This window comes from Carassius carassius, chromosome 13 (genome assembly GCF_963082965.1).
Source record: "Carassius carassius chromosome 13, fCarCar2.1, whole genome shotgun sequence".
In the NCBI taxonomy this organism is placed as follows: domain Eukaryota; kingdom Metazoa; phylum Chordata; class Actinopteri; order Cypriniformes; family Cyprinidae; genus Carassius; species Carassius carassius.
The window spans coordinates 13634476-13652246 of NC_081767.1; the positions used below are offsets into that span (position 1 = coordinate 13634476).

The window sequence follows — 17771 nt, forward strand, 5'->3', positions numbered from 1 at the left end:
TCCCAAGGTTTTTTTCTCCATTCTGTCACCGATGGAGTTTCGGTTCCTTGCCGCTGTCGCCTCTGGCTTGCTTAGTTGGGGACACTTCATCTACAGCGATATCGTTGACTTGATTGCAAATAAATGCACAGACACTATTTAACTGAACAGAGATGACATAACTGAATCCAATGATGAACTGCCTTTAACTCTCATTTTTGCATTATTGACACTGTTTTCCTAATGAATGTTGTTCAGTTGCTTTGACACAATGTATTTTGTTTAAAGCGCTATATAAATAAAGGTGACATTGACATTGACATCTTACTATCACTTTCTGTTTTTTAAAGTGACAAAATCTGCATCGCGTTAGCACATGTTAGTTTGTGATTAGAATTTCCATTCATGCCTATAACGGTTTTCTCTCTCCTCTTTCTCGCTACTCTCTCTCTCCGTTTTTTCACAAGTTCAAACAACTGTGGTAAGAATCTTTCATCAAGCACGGTGAGTAATTGCTTCTCCTGCTATTGTTATTTGCACCGCTTGCCAGATGTATAGTTTATCTATTTATGTCGGTGATGAGGGATTCACATGTGAAAAATGCAGGGAAATAGTTAGGCAGAAAGAGAAGATTTCAGAATTAGAGACATGCATCCAAATTTTAATTGAGGACCGTAAGAATGTGAGGGCTCTAGATATGGCATTGGATGCGTCTAGCTCAGGGAGTCCTATACATTGTTTGGTTCCGGTAACAGAGCCACCGCAGCATGGCAACTGGGTGACAGTGAGGCAGCATAGTCGCGGATCAAAACAGCACTCTTCTGTTCTGATCAAAACATTACACAGGTTCTCCCCACTTAAGCCCCTTTCACACTGCGATTCTGGAAAATACACGGGTAATGTATTCCGGCATTTGTTCCCAGGTCACTAGATTTTGCACTTTCACACTGCCAGTGATTACCCGGAATATGTGCTCACATTCACACACAACCCATAAAGGTCCTGTAAAGACACGTGACATCAGGGTGTGACGTGTAATTTATGAGTCGAAAACGCTAGGCACGTTAACTTTCACTTAAGCTGGTGAACCATCTCAGCTTCAGCACGGATAATGAGGAACTGATCTCTGCTAACTAACTGACATCGCTCTAAACTCAGGGCTGCAGAGAGGAAATGGCATAAAGAAACTCTACTGATCTCAGTGTGTATTAGTCTCTCCTCTCTTCCTTCTCTGGAAATGTCTTCACCGCTAAAACATCATACTGCCACAACGAAATTAAGAACTGTTGTGATGCTTGGACACTCTTCAAAACTTTCTCCTCTTCTTAATCTGCCTCCACCTCCTCCTCCATCGCCTCTTACAGCTGACGTCTTTGCAGTTTTCTTCACAAATAAGACAAGAACCATCAGTGACCAATTCTCCACACCTCTTACTGAGGATCACTTCACAATGACTAATGCACACTCTCTCTACTCCTTCTCTCCACTCTCAGAGACGGACGTTTCCAAACTTATCCTGTCCAATCATCCTACTACTTCTACAATTGATCTGTTCCCCACTCGCCTCCAAGCGATTTCTTCTTCAGTCATACCTTCACTTTCTCACATTATCAACTCCTCTCTTCACTCTGGAACATTTCCCTTAGCATTGAAGCAGGCTCGGGTAAGCCCACTGCTTAAGAAACCATCTCTAAATCCAGCACTTCTAGAGAACTACAGACTAGTATCCCTTCTTAAATTCATTGCAAGACACTTGAGCGAGCCGTGTTCAACCAGCTCTCTATATTCCTTGTACAGAACAACCTCCTGGACAGCAACCAATCTGGCTTCAAAAGCGACAAATCAACTGAGACTGCTACGCTCTTGGTTACTGAAGCCCTGCAACTGGCAAGAGCAGCTTCAAAATCCTCAGTACTTATCTTGCTGGACCTGTCTGCTGCTTTTGACACCGTTAATCACCAGATTCTCCTGTCCACCCTCAGAAAGATGGACATCTCTGGAAGCACACTACTGTGGTTTAACTCCTACCACTCTGATAGATCCTTCAGGGTGTCTTGGAGGGGTGAAGTTTCTAAGTCACAATAACTTGCTACTGGGGTTCCTCAAGGTTCAGTACTTGACCACTTCTATTCTCCATCTATATGACATTATTAGGATCTGTCATTCAGAAGCATGGCTTTTCTTATCACTGCTATGCTGATGACACTCAATTCTCCTTCTCATTCCAACCTGATGACCCGACGGTAGTTGCTCACATTTCAGCCTGTCTGAGTGACATTTCTAGCTGGATGAATGACCATCACCTTCAGCTCAACATTACTTAGACAGAACTGCTGCTGGTTGCCTTATGCAACATTAGGAAGATTAGACCCTTCCTGTCAGAGCAAGCCACCGAACTTCTTGTCCAAGCTCTTGTTCTCTCCAGACTGGACTATTGTAATGCTCTCCTGGCGGGCATTCCTGCATGTGCTATCGAATCTCTGCAACTAATCCAGAAAGCAGCAGCGAGGGTTGTATTAAATGAGCCAAAAACAAGCTCATGTACTCCTCTCCTCATCAGGTTACACTGGCTACCAGTAGCCGCTCGCATTAAATTCAAGGTACTGATGCTTGACTACAAGACGACCACTGGCACGGCACCAACATAACTAAACTCACTAGTTCAATTTTATGTGCCCTCCAGAAGTTTGCACTCTGCAATTGACCGATGCCTTGTGGTGCCTTCTCAAAGAGGTTTAAAATCACTCTCAAGGATCTTTTCCTGGACTGTGCCCAGCGGGTGGAATGACATCTGAAGACATCTTTTTCGCCAGCACTTATGTCTACCATATTCTTTAGAAAAAAAACAACAACAACCTGGCTACGTGTTCTGTACTAGACTAACTGAGACTTGTCATGGCACTTGTATACTGTTGTTGTTCTCTTGTTGGTCTGATTGTTTCTATTGTTCTCATTTGTAAGTCACTTTGGATAAAAGAGTCTGCTAAATGATTCAATGTAAATGTAACAGTGTAGAGATATGGTGGTTGGCTCTATTTTTATTCAGGCAGGCACAATTCAGTAAATTAGCCAAACAACTGCTATGCCCACCCAAGTAACCATCCAGAGCAAATATATGGAAGCACGAATTAGCCTCAGCACGACAACACTTTATTAAAAATCTATCTATCATTAATACCTTCTTATTTCAACAATGTATTTCAAACAAATCCATTTGAATCGTAAAAACTTAAGAAATAGTTTAGTCTGCTTTGGTTTAACAGTAAAATTGAGAATTATTACAATGTTTATCTCAAACTATTAATCTGAAACTGTTGTAGTGGGACAAAGGTTTATTCAAATCCAGAAAAATCTTACAACACTTTAAAATAAATCCTAAGCTTTTCTGGTAAACTGGAGATCTTTTAGGAGTTATACAGTCGTGGCCAAAAGTTTTGAGAATTACATAAATATTAGTTTTCAAAAAGTTTGCTGCTAAACTGCTTTTAGATCTTTGTTTCAGTTGTTTCTGTGATGTACTGAAATATAATTACAAGCACTTCATACGTTTCAAAGGCTTTTATTGACAATTACATGACATTATGCAAAGAGTCAGTATTTGCAGTGTTGGCCCTTCTTTTTCAGGACCTCTGCAATTCGACTGGGCATGCTCTCAATCAACTTCTGGGCCAAATCCTGACTGATAGCAACCCATTCTTTCAGAATCACTTCTTGGAGTTTGTCAGAATTAGTGGGTTTTTGTTTGTCCCCCCGCCTCTTGAGGATTGACCACAAGTTCTCAATGGGATTAAGATCTGGGGAGTTTCAAGGCCATGGACCCAAATTTCAACATTCTGGTCCCCAAACCACTTAGTTATCACTTTTGCCTTATGGCACGGTGCTCCATCATGGTGGAAAATGCATTGTTCTTCACCAAACTGTTGTTGGATTGTTGGAAGAAGTTGCTGTTGGAGGGTGTTTTGGTACCATTCTTTATTCATGGCTTTATTTTTGGGCAGAATTGTGAGTGAGCCCAGTCCCTTGGATGAGAAGCAACCCCACACATGAATAGCGTCAGGATGCTTTACTGTTGGCATGACACAGGACTGATGGTAGCGCTCACCTTTTCTTCTCCGGACAAGCCTTTTTCCAGATGCCCCAAACAATCGGAAAGGGGCTTCATCAGAGAATATGACTTTGCCCCAGTCCTCAGCAGTCCATTCACTATACTTTCTGCAGAAGATCAATATGTCCCTGATGTTTTTTTGGAGAGAAGTGGTTTCTTTGCTGCCCTTCTTGACACCAGGCCATCTTCCAAAAGTCTTCCCCTCACTGTGCGTGCAGATGCGCTCACACCTGCCTAGTGCCATTCCTGAGCAAGCTCTGCACTGGTGGCACTCCGATCCCACAGCTGAATCCTCTTTAGGAGACGATCCTGGTGCTTGCTGGTATTTCTTGGACGCCCTGAAGTCTTCTTTACAAGAATTGAATGTCTTTCCTTGAATATCTTGATGATCCTATAAATTGTTGATTTAGTTGCAATCTTAGTAGCCACAATATCCTTGCCTGTGAAGCCATTTTTATGCAACGCAATGATGGCTGCACGGGTTTCTTTGCAGGTCAACATGGTTAACAATGGAAGAACAATGATTTCAAGCATCACCCTCCTTTTAACATGTCAAGTCTGCCATTCTAACCCAATCAGCCTGACATAATGATCTCCAGCCTTGTGCTCGTCAACATTCTCACCTGAGTTAACAAGACGATTACTGAAATGATCTCAGCAGCTCCTTTAACCCTCTGGGGACGGATTGGGCGGTACCGCCCAAAATGGCATACTTTTACAAATGTGTAGTTATCTCAAAAACTATTAATGCTAGAGAGATGCGGTCTTTTTGTATATTAAACACGCTTCCCTTATTGCGCAATACCACTACGTAAACAGGCCAATGAAAACGATTATGTTAGGCAGATTCAACACGCAACAACCAATGTAAAAATTGCCGCTGGGAGGAATATTTTTCTAACCCAATCAGAGGAAGGTTACCATGATTTATTCTAGCCATTCAGATGACTCTGTAGCTCTGCAGTAGCCTTGTAAAAGCTGGCTGGACCATGGGCTGGACTATAGTAAAAGACTGGCAGCCAGGTGTAATCAATAACCGATCGGAGAATCAGCATGAGGTGGAGAAAGCAGAAAGCGATCGGAGTGTTAGCGAGCACAAAGAGATAAATTCGAGAGAGATCTAGCATTATTACAGAATTGTTTTATCAAAATGGCAAGCAGTAAAAGATTTACGGCAGAACAAGCTCTGGAACAATTACTGGAAAGTGACGAGGAGAAATCTGGAGCAGACAGCTTTTACACAGATGACGAAGTATTTTACCAGGATGGGGAAGATCCATTTGAGGACTGGTATGTAACTTCAAATAACCTCTTTATCATTATAATTTATTATATCATACATCTTGAGTATGTATATGTTTTGGATTTTTAGTCAGATAGCGATTGAGGCATGAAATATTCGTTTTAGTGTACTATACTACTATTTCCCTGTAAACTCAGTTCAAGAGTGGTGTGAAATTTGTTTCAATAGACTGACTTACTCAACTAAGTAAACTGCTCAGGTCAAGAGAGGTGAAATGTGTTTTTAGTGTACAGTGGAGTTTCATAGGGTTACATGAGTTTATAGGAGTTATTTTTTCTACATTGAATTTTGACAAAAAAAAAGCTTCCAGTTTTATTGTGTATTTGCTCTGATGCAGGATGCAGACCCAGTAAACCCTGCACACAAGCCTGCAGATGTCAGAAAGTACTGTGAGCAATGCAAGGCAAGCAAAGTGTACAACAAGACCCCCTGGCAGTGTGGGGCATGCCAGGTGCCCCTCTGCAACTTCCTGGAGAGGCCTTGCTTTGCTCACTGGCATGCCTAGGACTGTTTGTAAAAAAAGTTAATTATTGAATTGTTCTTTACACATTTCCTTGAACATTAACCCATTTCTGTCAAGCAAAGGGTTTGAAACATATATTTTTGGGTCAAAAACTTTTCACTTTTGTTGTCTGAGGTAGGATTTTCAGTTATAAATGACAAAAATCTCATTTTTGTTTTTGAAATTCTCTAGTTTATTGTACAATTTTTCACTCATACTTCCTTTATAATCATATTGCATGCATGCTTATGGTAGCTTAGGGTCTTCTGAATCCATCGATACCAAATTCATGGTGGTCCATCATCATTACATATGGTTTATAAGCCGAAATGTAAAAATAGAGAAAACAGACCAAAAAGGGCTTAGTCCCCTATGCAATGAAATGCAGTGGAAAGGTTTTTTTTGGGATTAAGTTAATTTGCATGGCAAAGAAGGACTATGCAATTCATCTGATCACTCTTCATAACATTCTGGAGTATATGCAAATTGCTAATATAAAAACTTAAGCAGCAACTTTTCCAATTTCCAATATTTATGTAATTCTCAAAACTTTTGGCCACGACTGTACATATTCTTTAATATTAATTATTTATTAATTATCATTTAAAGGTTTAAAACTTGACATTTTTCATTGGATTCACCACTATGAGTAAAACCGGAGAGTTATTACATAACATATTACTAACCTGGCAATCATGAACAATAGTGACTACCACAGTGGATTCGCAAACAGCTCCCATGCATGCCATCATAGCATATTCCAGGTCTGCAAAACCTTCACCTTTTCCAATTCTGTAGCCTATAGACATTAGATAGCATCAATTCATTAAGAGAAGATGCAATTCTCAAGTTGTCTTAATATGTAGAACTTACCTTTACTAGATACAGCCACTGATCCAACTACGACAAGATCCACCTGAACTTTGTCATCTAAACCGACTGGGACACTCATCTCTTTAACACCCTTAAGCACAAAGAATTTAAACTCAAACAGATGTAAAGGACTGCAGACGCACAACCCATCATCTGAATATAGATAACTTCACCTGAGACGTAGAACAAACATGAAGTTCTTTTTTGGTTGCACCTTTTGGTGTAGCTATCCTATTAAATAATCCAGTTTTTAGCCGAGGGGTTGGAACAAGCAATGTTTTTCTGGCCTGTATTCAAAACATAAAATGTGATTATGTTATAAAATTAAATTTAGTTAAATTATACATACAATGCAGAATACCAAACAGGCTGACGATGTACATTTGAAAATGTGGTCTGTAGTTGACAGCAAGCAATCTGAACAAAATACCTGCAAAGAAGCTAGTCTAACCCCCTCTAGTGGTTTATCAGGAGCTACTTTGACCACAGCCGCTTTGGTGAAGATGTCTAGCAGTGGCACCTTTCCACATGCCTTCAGTGCACCCTAAAATTGGGGACAGCAGTGGATAAATATCACTTAAGTGGATCTGTCTGGATTCACTTTAATCACTGTTGGATCTAAACTTGTGCCGCTCTAGAGGCCTATAACAGGCATAAGCTGCTTCCTAAAACAAGAGTCCACAGAATCCTTATATAACAGATGTGTGTTAAAATATTTGAGTTGCTTTATTAAGTACAAAACAGTTTATTGTTGGCAATTATTTTATTTTTTTTGTTTCATATCATTCTTTCCCTGAAATGCCATTAAGTAGGCAACTCCATTTCAAACACAAACACACATTTCTACATTTTTTTTCTACATTTAAGCATTTATTTACATATTCATTAAAATTTCTACATTTATTTATTTCTAAATTTCCTAGTACATACATTAGGGTAATGAGGAGGACCATAACTGAGCCAGAGTAGGAGAGGGGTAGGCTTTGAGGTCACAGTGACACCTTGAAGTGTGCCCAAACAAAATAAAAGTGTAGCTGCAAAGTGAAACTGCTGGTTTCGTCTGGTCAGAGGACACATTAATTCATGATTTAGCATTCATCAAAATGAATTTAAACAGTGAAATGCAAACTCAGAATGTGAAGCAAACCTGCAATAATTAAATGTTAAATAACAAAGATTTATCTAATCCCATTTTAGTAACCAGTGTCTTTGCTGCTGACCTTTGATGATCCAGTTCAACCATACTAATAAGCAAAAATGACTTTAGATAAAATAACTTTTCTTAATGCTGAAGACTGTTGAACCTTCGTCTCTTGCGTTCTACTGGTTTCCTTCAGCCTGAGGTTTATTCATCACACTTTTTGGTGTGAAAGGGCTTTCACATTTGCTATAAATATAACTTCTAATATTAAAACAATCAAGCCCTGCTCAAAAGTAACCTGAAAGTAACACCAAAGTAATGTAATGCATTACTTTCCATAAAAAGTAACTATGTAACATAATTAGTAACATTTTTAGGGAGTAATGCAATATTGTAATGCATTACTTTTAAAAGTAATTTTCGCCAAACACTGGTCAAAACTGATTCACTGTAGTTTTTCGACAAGCAGCACTTGAGATGATTGATATCCCATCATGTTCACAGTGTCAATAATATCTACAAAGATATAAGCATAATTTCATGACATGGTCTACATAGCTAAATTGTGGCTACGTGTAGTCTACTTTTAGCTCACCTGGCGAAATCGAGGCAATCTCTAATTTAACAGTTTGGCTATAGACTTATATCCTATATCAGACCAGCGATGAACATAATATGAACAGCCTTAAAATTATTTACATGTAATTTTCGCCCATTCAGCTTCTTATCAAATGCAAGTAAGCCATTTAAACATTTAAATTAGCATTATTTTAGATTTTAATTATTTTACTACTTGTAACCCAAGACATGAGAGTTAGCGGAGATCTGTGTTGTGTTTTGAATTTAGTTTTTACATGAGAGAGTTTACCTGTCAGAGAGCAGCGGGCAAACAAAAAAACAATAAAGGTGATGCCTACTTGGTCTTGTAAATATCATCTGTGTTTAATTGCAAAATATAATAAGAGTAAGTTTTATCATTTGTATGTATTTATAAATGCAGGCAATTTTTAAACTGAGCAAGAAGAGGCAAAAGAGCAAACGATAGAACAAACAGATTTGACAAAGGTTATTCCATATTAATATATGAAGTGAACACACATGAAGAATTGGAGAAACTGAAAAGAAGTTTCAACATCTGGAAATGCGGTTGGAAATTGAAAAGATCCAGGCAGCAATGGTAAAACAAACAAAAAAAATCTCAACATTTCCTAACTAAAACTCATATCTTTGACAAAGTCAATTTATTTTAATTATTATATTGAATTTATGACTGAACAATGGCTTGTTAGATACAGAGAGCATGAGCTAATTGAATAGAATATCTTTGTCATTGTACAAGTACAGGTGCTTCAATTAATTAGAATGTCGTGAAAAAGTTCATTTATTTCAGTAATTCTACTCAAATTGTGAAACTTTTGTATTAAATAAATTCAATGCAAACAGACTGAAGTAGTTTAAGTTTTGGTTATTTTCATTGTGATGATTTAGGCTCACATTTAATAAAAACCCACCAAATCACAATCTCAACAAATTAGAATACTTCATAAGAGCAATTAAAAAAAAAAAAATAATAATAATAATAATAATAAAAATATATTTTCAGTGAATTGTTGGCCTTCTGGAAAGTATGTTCATTTACTGTACATTTACTCACTACTTGGTAGGGGCTCCTTTTGCTTTAATTACAGCATCAATTCGGCATGGCATGGAGGTGATCAGTTTTAGGCACTGCTGAGGTGGCATGGAAGCCCAGGTTTCTTTGACAGTTGCCTTCAGCTCATCTGCATTGTTTGGTCTCTGCATTGTTTGGTCATTGTTTGGTTTGGTTTCTCATTTTCCTCTTAACAATACCCCATATATTCTATATGGGGTTCAGGTCTGGTGAGTTTGCCGTCCAGTCAAGCACACCAACACCAGGTCATTTAACCAACATTTGGTGCTTTTGGCAGTGTGGGCAGGTGCCAAATCCTGCTGGAAAATGAAATCAGCATCTACAAAAAGCTGGTCAGCAGAAAGAAGCAAAATGGAGTACCTCCATACTACAAAAAAAAAAAAAAAAAAAATTGTCAGCATGTTTGATAAATTTGATTTGGTTTCAGTTAAGTATATTAGTCTTATTATTGGTAAGTTGAAACGCCCAGCTGCTAGTTGGGATGTTTTGCCTTTTGATTTTTTGGCTGTGACATTCGATTATACTGGGCCTTGTATTACTGCTATTGTTAATTGCAGTCTTTATACAGTCACTTTTCCTTTAAGTTTTAAGCAGGTGGTTATTCAGCCCCTTCTTAAAAAGACTACACTTAATAAAATTAATATAATAATATAATAAAGAATAAAATTAAACCGGCACACTTAAATCTTTGAAACTCTAAAGAATCAAAATCAAAAATCAAAATCAAGAATAATAACAGAGTTAATACTAATTATTGCTAAATGCTGGACCGTTCCCATTTCGCTCTGCATATGGTACCTGAAGATTTTTTTAAACCAAGAATGAACCGAGATGAAAATGAAATTAAAACATTTAGCTTATATATATATATATATATATATATTTATATGTATGTATGTATATATATATATATATATGCACCTATAAAATAAGAAATTTAGGTGTAATTTTTGACTCTGCTCTTATGTTTGACCATCAGGTTAAAAATGTGGTAAAAATTGTTTTTATCAGTTAAGGACTATTGCGAAAATGAAATCTTTTTTGTCTGTTCCTGATCTGTTTCTTTTAATTCTTGACTTTGTCATTCCATATTTTGTTTTTTGTATGTTTTTGTATGCTTTTAGATGTACAGTCCTTTGGTCTACGTTGTAGTAGAAAGGGCTATAAAAATAAACGAGACTTGAGACTAGACTTGAGACTACCTCAAGTTTCTAGCATTTGTAAAACTGCATTTTTCCATCTCAAAAATATATCTAAATTACGGCCTATGCTCTCAATGTCAAATACAGAAATGTTAATCCATGCATTTATGACCTCAAGGTTAGATTATTGTAATGCTTTATTGGGTGGTTGTTCTGCATGCTTAGTAAACAAACTACAGCTAGTCCAAAATGCAGCAGCAAGAGTTCTTACTAGAACCAGGAAGTATGACCATATTAGCCCGGTCCTGTCAACACTGCACTGGCTCCCTATCAAACATCGTATAGATTTTAAAATATTGCTTATTACTTATAAAGCCCTGAATGGTTAAGCACCTCAGTATTTGAATGAGCTCCTTTTACATCATAATCCTCTACGTCCGATACGTTCTCAAAACTCAGGCAATTTGATAATACCTAGAATATCAAAATCAACATTCTAATATGCTTTTAATATCCAAATCCGTTAAAGGATTTTAAGGCTGCATTAATTAGGTAAACCGGAACCGGGAACACTTCCCATAACACCCTATGTACTTGCTACATCATTAGAAGAATGGCATCTACGCTAAAATTTGTCTGTTTCTCTCTTTACCGTAGCCACCAGATCCAGTCTGTTTCCAGATCAGAGGGTCACTGCAGTCACCCAGATCCAGTACGTATCCAGACCAGATGGTGGATCAGCACCTAGAAAGGACCTCTACTGCCCTGAAAGACAGCAGAATCCAGGACAAGTAGAGCCCCAGATACAGATCCCCTGTAAAGACCTTGTCTCAGAGTACCACCAGGACAAGACCACAGGAAACAGATGATTCTTCTGCACAATCTGACTTTGCTGCAGCCTGGAATTGAATTACTGGTTTCGTCTGGTCAGAGGAGAACTGGCCCCCCAACTGAGCCTGGTTTCTCCCAAGGTTTTTTTTCTCCATTCTGTCACCGATGGAGTTTCGGTTCCTTGCCGCTGTCGCCTCTGGCTTGCTTAGTTGGGGTCACTTCATCTACAGCGATATCGTTGACTTGATTGCAAATAAATGCACAGACACTATTTAACTGAACAGAGATGACATCACTGAATTCAATGATGAACTGCCTTTAACTATCATTTTGCATTATTGACACACTGTTTTCCTAATGAATGTTGTTCAGTTGCTTTGACGCAATGTATTTTGTTTAAACTGCTATATAAATAAAGGTGACTTGACCTGACTATTAAAAAAAATTCTTAAACATTTTATAAAAGTTATTTAAAATATATATATATATATATATATATATATTTCATTTTTATATTTTATTATCTTAAGTTGTTAATCCAAGATTTTTATCACAATATTTATGTGTATTGTATTTATAACATTTTATTTTGTCATTTATTCTTTTATATTTGTATTATTTTGTATTGTCTTAAATTGTCCAAGTTGTTAAGAAATATATTTTTCTTAATAAAAGCTGTATATTTAATTTGTTTAGATGGATTGACATTTTGTTGCCTATTAGATGTATATATGTAGGCATTCATTAGTTTATTATTATTGGGCTATGGTTAGAGTCTTAAATTTTCACTGACAGCCCAAATTCAGACCCATATTCACCGTCTATTACACGTATATATGTAGTCGTTTAATAGCTGTCTGACTGACGACTAGTCTATTCTTGGGCTATGATTCACTGACAGCCCAAATTTAGCCTTGTTTTAGCCTAGATGTCTGGGCTGGGTTAGATTGCTGATAGACGTCTTTTAAACATAAAATTGCATGTTAGGAAGAAACTCTTGAGTTCGCTTGCAAAACTTTTCGTTATAAATTCAGTTTAAAGTGTTCTATTCACAGACAATCAAAATATGAGCCAGAAATTAATGTAACAAGCTAAATTGCACACTTTGGAAGTCACACTTGTCTTGTTTGTATTGTTGTCAAAAGCAACCAGACACCTGAAATGTCATTTATTTTCATTTTGAGAGAATTTCATGTTAATTATTTTTTATGCAATAATTATGATCACTTTACCTATTTAAATAAATAATAATAATAAAAAAAACTTTTTCTATTACTTTTCAATTATGCCAATATTCCATGTTTAGCCTTTTTATCCAATTTATGAAGGCAGATTCTGCAATACCATGGTTTAGCCACTACATTATTATATAGCATCATATAAAAGTATGTTGTGCGTGTGTCTGTTTTGTACTCTTGAAGTTTTAGGGCCCTATTTTAACGATCTAAACGCAAAGTGTAAAGCGCATGGCACAGGTGCACTCAGGGCATGTCCAAATCCACTTTTGCTATTTTAATATATACTTATGCTTACACACTCTTTAAATAACAAAGAAAAAACATTGCGCCTGACTTTAGACCAGGTTTAAGTTGGTCTATGGCGCAGCCTATTTTATACAGTGAAATATAAAGCCCATCATTTATATACACAACTTATAAAAATATATATACTATTGTAACACCCCAACCTTATTTTTTAAACAGCTAAGTAAGGAGCAGCAGCAGGTTCAATAAACTAATGCCTAAGATGTTGTATCTAAGCCCCTCTTATGTCACTGAAAGAAATACTTCTCTTTTAGAACTAAATCTGTAAATCTATACTTAGATTAAATTTTCACAAACAAACTATTTTGAAAGAAATAAACTCAGATAGGTAACAAAATATAAATAATTCAATTAAAGCTGCCAGCAGCGATAAACGGGCCCTCACACCGGGCTCACCGGCAGCGAGTGGCTTTAGTAAAAAGGTGAACAGTATGAAATATGCATTTAAAGTCATAAATATAAGTGGAATATATCAAAGTATATTCCATATATGTGCCAATCTTCCTGTTGCCAGCAGGTGGCACTATAATTATAATGGAATATTGGCCTTCAAACATGTGAAGTTTGGGGCAGATTGGACATTTTATGTCTGAGTTATAGCAACTTTATTTTTCATGGTGAATCATTGAAATTCACCAGGCCGCCACGGACACGCCCTTCAACGAAAACTCAAGATCTTCGCAATTTAACATCGCAAAGGCCTTTAGATTAGGCATACCAGATTTGGTGTTGATCTCAATAAATCTCTAGGAGGAGTTCGTTAAAATATAATGCATGGAAAGGACAAAAATTGCTGGGTTTAGAATTTTGCTCCAAGAGTCTTTTTTGTAGGTATTGGTGTGTTACATGTGTGTGCCAATTTTCGTACATGTACGTGAAACATAGCTCGAGGGGCACTCCGTTGAAAGTGTATAGGTGGCGCTATCAAGCCATTTTGCCACACCCGATGGAATATTGGCCTTCAGATCTGTTCAGGCCAGGACTCTTATCAAACATGTGAAGTTTGGGGAAGATCAGACATTTTATGCATGAGTTATAACATCTTTTATTCCCATGGCGAGACATCGAACTTTGTCATGGCGACATGGACACGCCCTTTAACGAAAACTCAAGATCTTCACAACTAAACTTTGCACAGGCCTTTAGATTAGACTGACTACAAAAAAGACATTGATGTCATAAAATTTCAAGGGGTAGTTTGTCGCAGTGTAAAATATGTCACTTCCTGTTGCCAGCAGGTGGCGCTATGACTATAACTGAATATGGGCATGTCAATCTGTTCAGGTTCGGAGTCTTATCAAACATGTGAAGTTTGGGGCAGATTGGACATTGTATATCTGAGTATTAGCAACTTCATTTTTCATGGCGAATCATCGAAATTCGCCAGGCCGCCACGGACACGCCCTTCGACGAAAACTCAAAATCTTCGCAATTTAACATCGCAAAGGCCTTTAGATCAGGCATGCCACATTTGGTGTTGATCTGAATAAATCTCTAGGAGAAGTTAGTTAAAATACAACGCATGGAAATGACAAAAATTACACAAAATTTGCTCATAATATTAAAAATAACCGACTTCCTGTTGGGTTTAGAATTTTGCTCCAAGAGTCTTTTTTGTAGGTATTGGTGTGTTACATGTGTCTGCCAATTTTCGTGCATGTACGTGAAACATAGCTCGAGGCGCACACCGTTGAACGTCTATAGGTGGCGCTGTCGAGTCATTTTAACACACCCACTTCTGAAACCCATATCAGACGTAAATTTTCGCCAGTTCTGAGGTGTGTGCAAAGTTTCATGACTTTTTGAGCATGTTTAGGCCCTCAAAAATGCGATTCATTTTGGAGAAGCGGAATAATAATAATAATTAAAGCTGCAAGCAGCGATGAACGGGCCCTCGCACCCGGGCTCACCACCAGCGTGTTGATTTAGTAAAAAGATGAACGGTGAGAAATATGCATTTCATGTCATAAACATAATTGCAATATGTCAAAGTCATTAATATGTGCCAATCTTCATATTACCAGCAGGTGGCGCTATCATTATAATGGAATATTGGCCTTCAGATGTGTTCAGGCCAGGACTCTTATCAATCATGTGAAGTTTGGGGAAGATTGAACATTTTATGCCTGAGTAACAACAACTTCTCTTGCTGTGGCGAGACATCAAATTTTGTCACAGCGCCATGGACACGCCCTTAAACAAAAATTCAAGATCTCCACAATTTAACATTGCAAAGACCTTTAGATTAGACTGACCAAAATAAAATGTTGATGTCATTAAATTTCTAGGAGTAATTTGTTACAACGTAAAACATGTCACTTCCTGTTGCCAGTAGGTGGCGCTATGGCTATAACTGAATATTGGCATTTAGATCTGTTCAGGTCAAGAGTCTTATCCAACATGTGAAGTTTGGGGCAGATTGGACATTGTATGTCTAAGTTACAACAACTTCCTTTTTCATGGCGAAACATCGAAATTTGTCAGGCCGCCATGGACACGCACTTTAACGAAACCTCAAGATCTTCGCAATTTAACATCGCAAAGGCCTTTAGATTTAACTGGCCAAGTTTGATGTTGATCTGAATAAATCTCTAGGAGGAGTTTGTTAAAGTACAACCCCTGAAAATGGCAAAAACAACGCCAATTTTGCAGAGAAAATTCTAAATAACCGACTTCCTGTTGGGATTTGGATTTCGTACCAAGAGACTTTTTTGTAGATATTGGTGTGGTACATGTGTGTACCGATTTTTGTACATGTACGTGAAACATAGCTCGAGGTGCACTCCGTTGAAAGTGTATCTGCACTCAGTTGAAAGTGTATAGGTGGCGCTATCGAGCTATTTTGCCACACCCAATGGAATATTGGCCTTCAGATCTGTTCAGGCCAGGACCCTTATCACACATGTGAAGTTTGGGCAAGATCGGACATTTTATGCCTGAGTTATAACATCTTTTATTCCCATGGCGAGACTTTGAATTTTGTCACGGCGCCATGGACACGCCCCTTAACGAAAACTCAAGATCTTCACAATTTAACATTACACAGGCCTTTAGATTAGACTGACCATAAAAAAGACATTGATGATGACAAAAATTTCTAGGAGTAGTCTGTCGAAGTGTAAAATATGTCACTTCCTGTTGCCTATAGGTGGCGCTATGACTATAACTGAATATGGGCATGTCAATATGTTCAGGTCAGGAGTCTTATTAAACGTGAAGTTTTGGGTACATTGGACATTGTATGTCTGAGTTATAGCAACTTCATTTTTCATGGCGAATCATCGAAATTCGCCAGGCCGACACGGACACGCCCTTTAACGAAAACTCAAAATCTTAGCAATTTAACATCGCAAAGGCCTTTAGATTAGGCATACCAACTTTGTTGTTGATATGAATGAATCTCTAGGAGGAGTTCGTTAAAATACAACGCATGGAAATGACAAAAATGACACAAAATTTGCTCATAAAATTAAAAATAACCGACTTCCTGTTGGGTTTCGGATTTTGCTCCAAGAGACTTTTTTGTAGGTATTGGAGAGATACATGTCTATACCGATTTTCATACATGTATGTGAAACGTAGCTCGAGGCGCACACCATTGAACGTGTATAGGTGGCGCTGTCGAGCCATTTTGCCACACCCACTTCTGAAACCCATATCAGACGTCAATTTTCGCCAGTTCTGAGGTGTGTGCAAAGTTTCATGACTTTTCGAGCATGTTTAGGCTCTCAAAAATGCGATTCATCTTAGAGAAGAAGAAGAATAATAATAATTAAAGCTGCAAGCAGTGATGAACGGGCCCTCACACCCGGGCTCACCGGCAGCGAGTGGCTTTAGTAAATAGGTGAACGGTGAGAAATATGCGTTTAAACTCATAAATATAAGTAGAAAATATCAATGTTTATTCCATATATGTGCCAATCTTCCTGTTGCCAGCAGATGGCGCTATCATTATAATGGAATATTGGCCTTCAGATGTGTTCAGGGCTGCACTCTTATCGAACATGTGAAGTTTGGGGAAGATCAAACATTTTTATGCCTGAGTTACAACAACTTCTCTTGCTGTGGCGAGACATCAAATTTTGTCATTTTTGCCATGGACATGCTCTTTAACAAAAACTCAAGATTGCCACAATTTAACATTACACAGGCCTTTAGATTAGACTGACCACAAAAATACATTAATGTCAAAAAATCTCTAGGAGTAGTTTGTCTCAGCGTAAAATGTGTCACTTCCTGTTGCCAATAGGTGGCGCTATGACTATAACTGAATATGGGCATGTAGATCTGTTAAGGGCAGAAGTCTTATCCAACATGTGAAGTTTGGGGCAGATTGGACATTGTATGTCTGAGTTACAGCAACTTCCTTTTTCATGGCGAAACATCGAAATTTGTCAGGCCGCCATGGACACGCCCTTTAACGAAACCTCAAGTCCTTCGCAATTTAACATCGCAAATGGCTTTAGATTACACTGACCAAGTTTGGTGTTCATCTGAATAAATCTCTAGGAGGAGTTCTTTAAAGTACAACCCCTGAAAATGGCAAAAACAGCGCCAATTATGCAGAGAAAATTCTAAATAACCGACTTCCTGTTGGGATTCGGATTTCGTACCAAGAGACTTTTTTGTAGGTATTGGTGTGTTACATGTGTGTACCGATTTTTGTACATGTACTTGAA

General features: G+C 37.8%; 1 protein-coding gene across 2 annotated transcripts in view; it reads right to left on the reverse strand.

Moving 5' to 3' along the window:
• Positions 1–17771, reverse strand: part of mthfsd (methenyltetrahydrofolate synthetase domain containing) — a 164073-nt gene that overhangs the window by 73960 nt on the left and 72342 nt on the right. For both annotated transcript variants that reach the window (XM_059564783.1, XM_059564782.1), the window contains exons 3-6: positions 7193–7306; positions 6936–7049; positions 6763–6853; positions 6576–6688 (exon numbers count right to left, since the gene is read on the reverse strand). In XM_059564783.1, coding sequence (XP_059420766.1) covers positions 6576–6688; positions 6763–6853; positions 6936–7049; positions 7193–7306 — 432 coding nt within the window. The remainder of the gene's footprint in view (positions 1–6575; positions 6689–6762; positions 6854–6935; positions 7050–7192; positions 7307–17771) is intronic.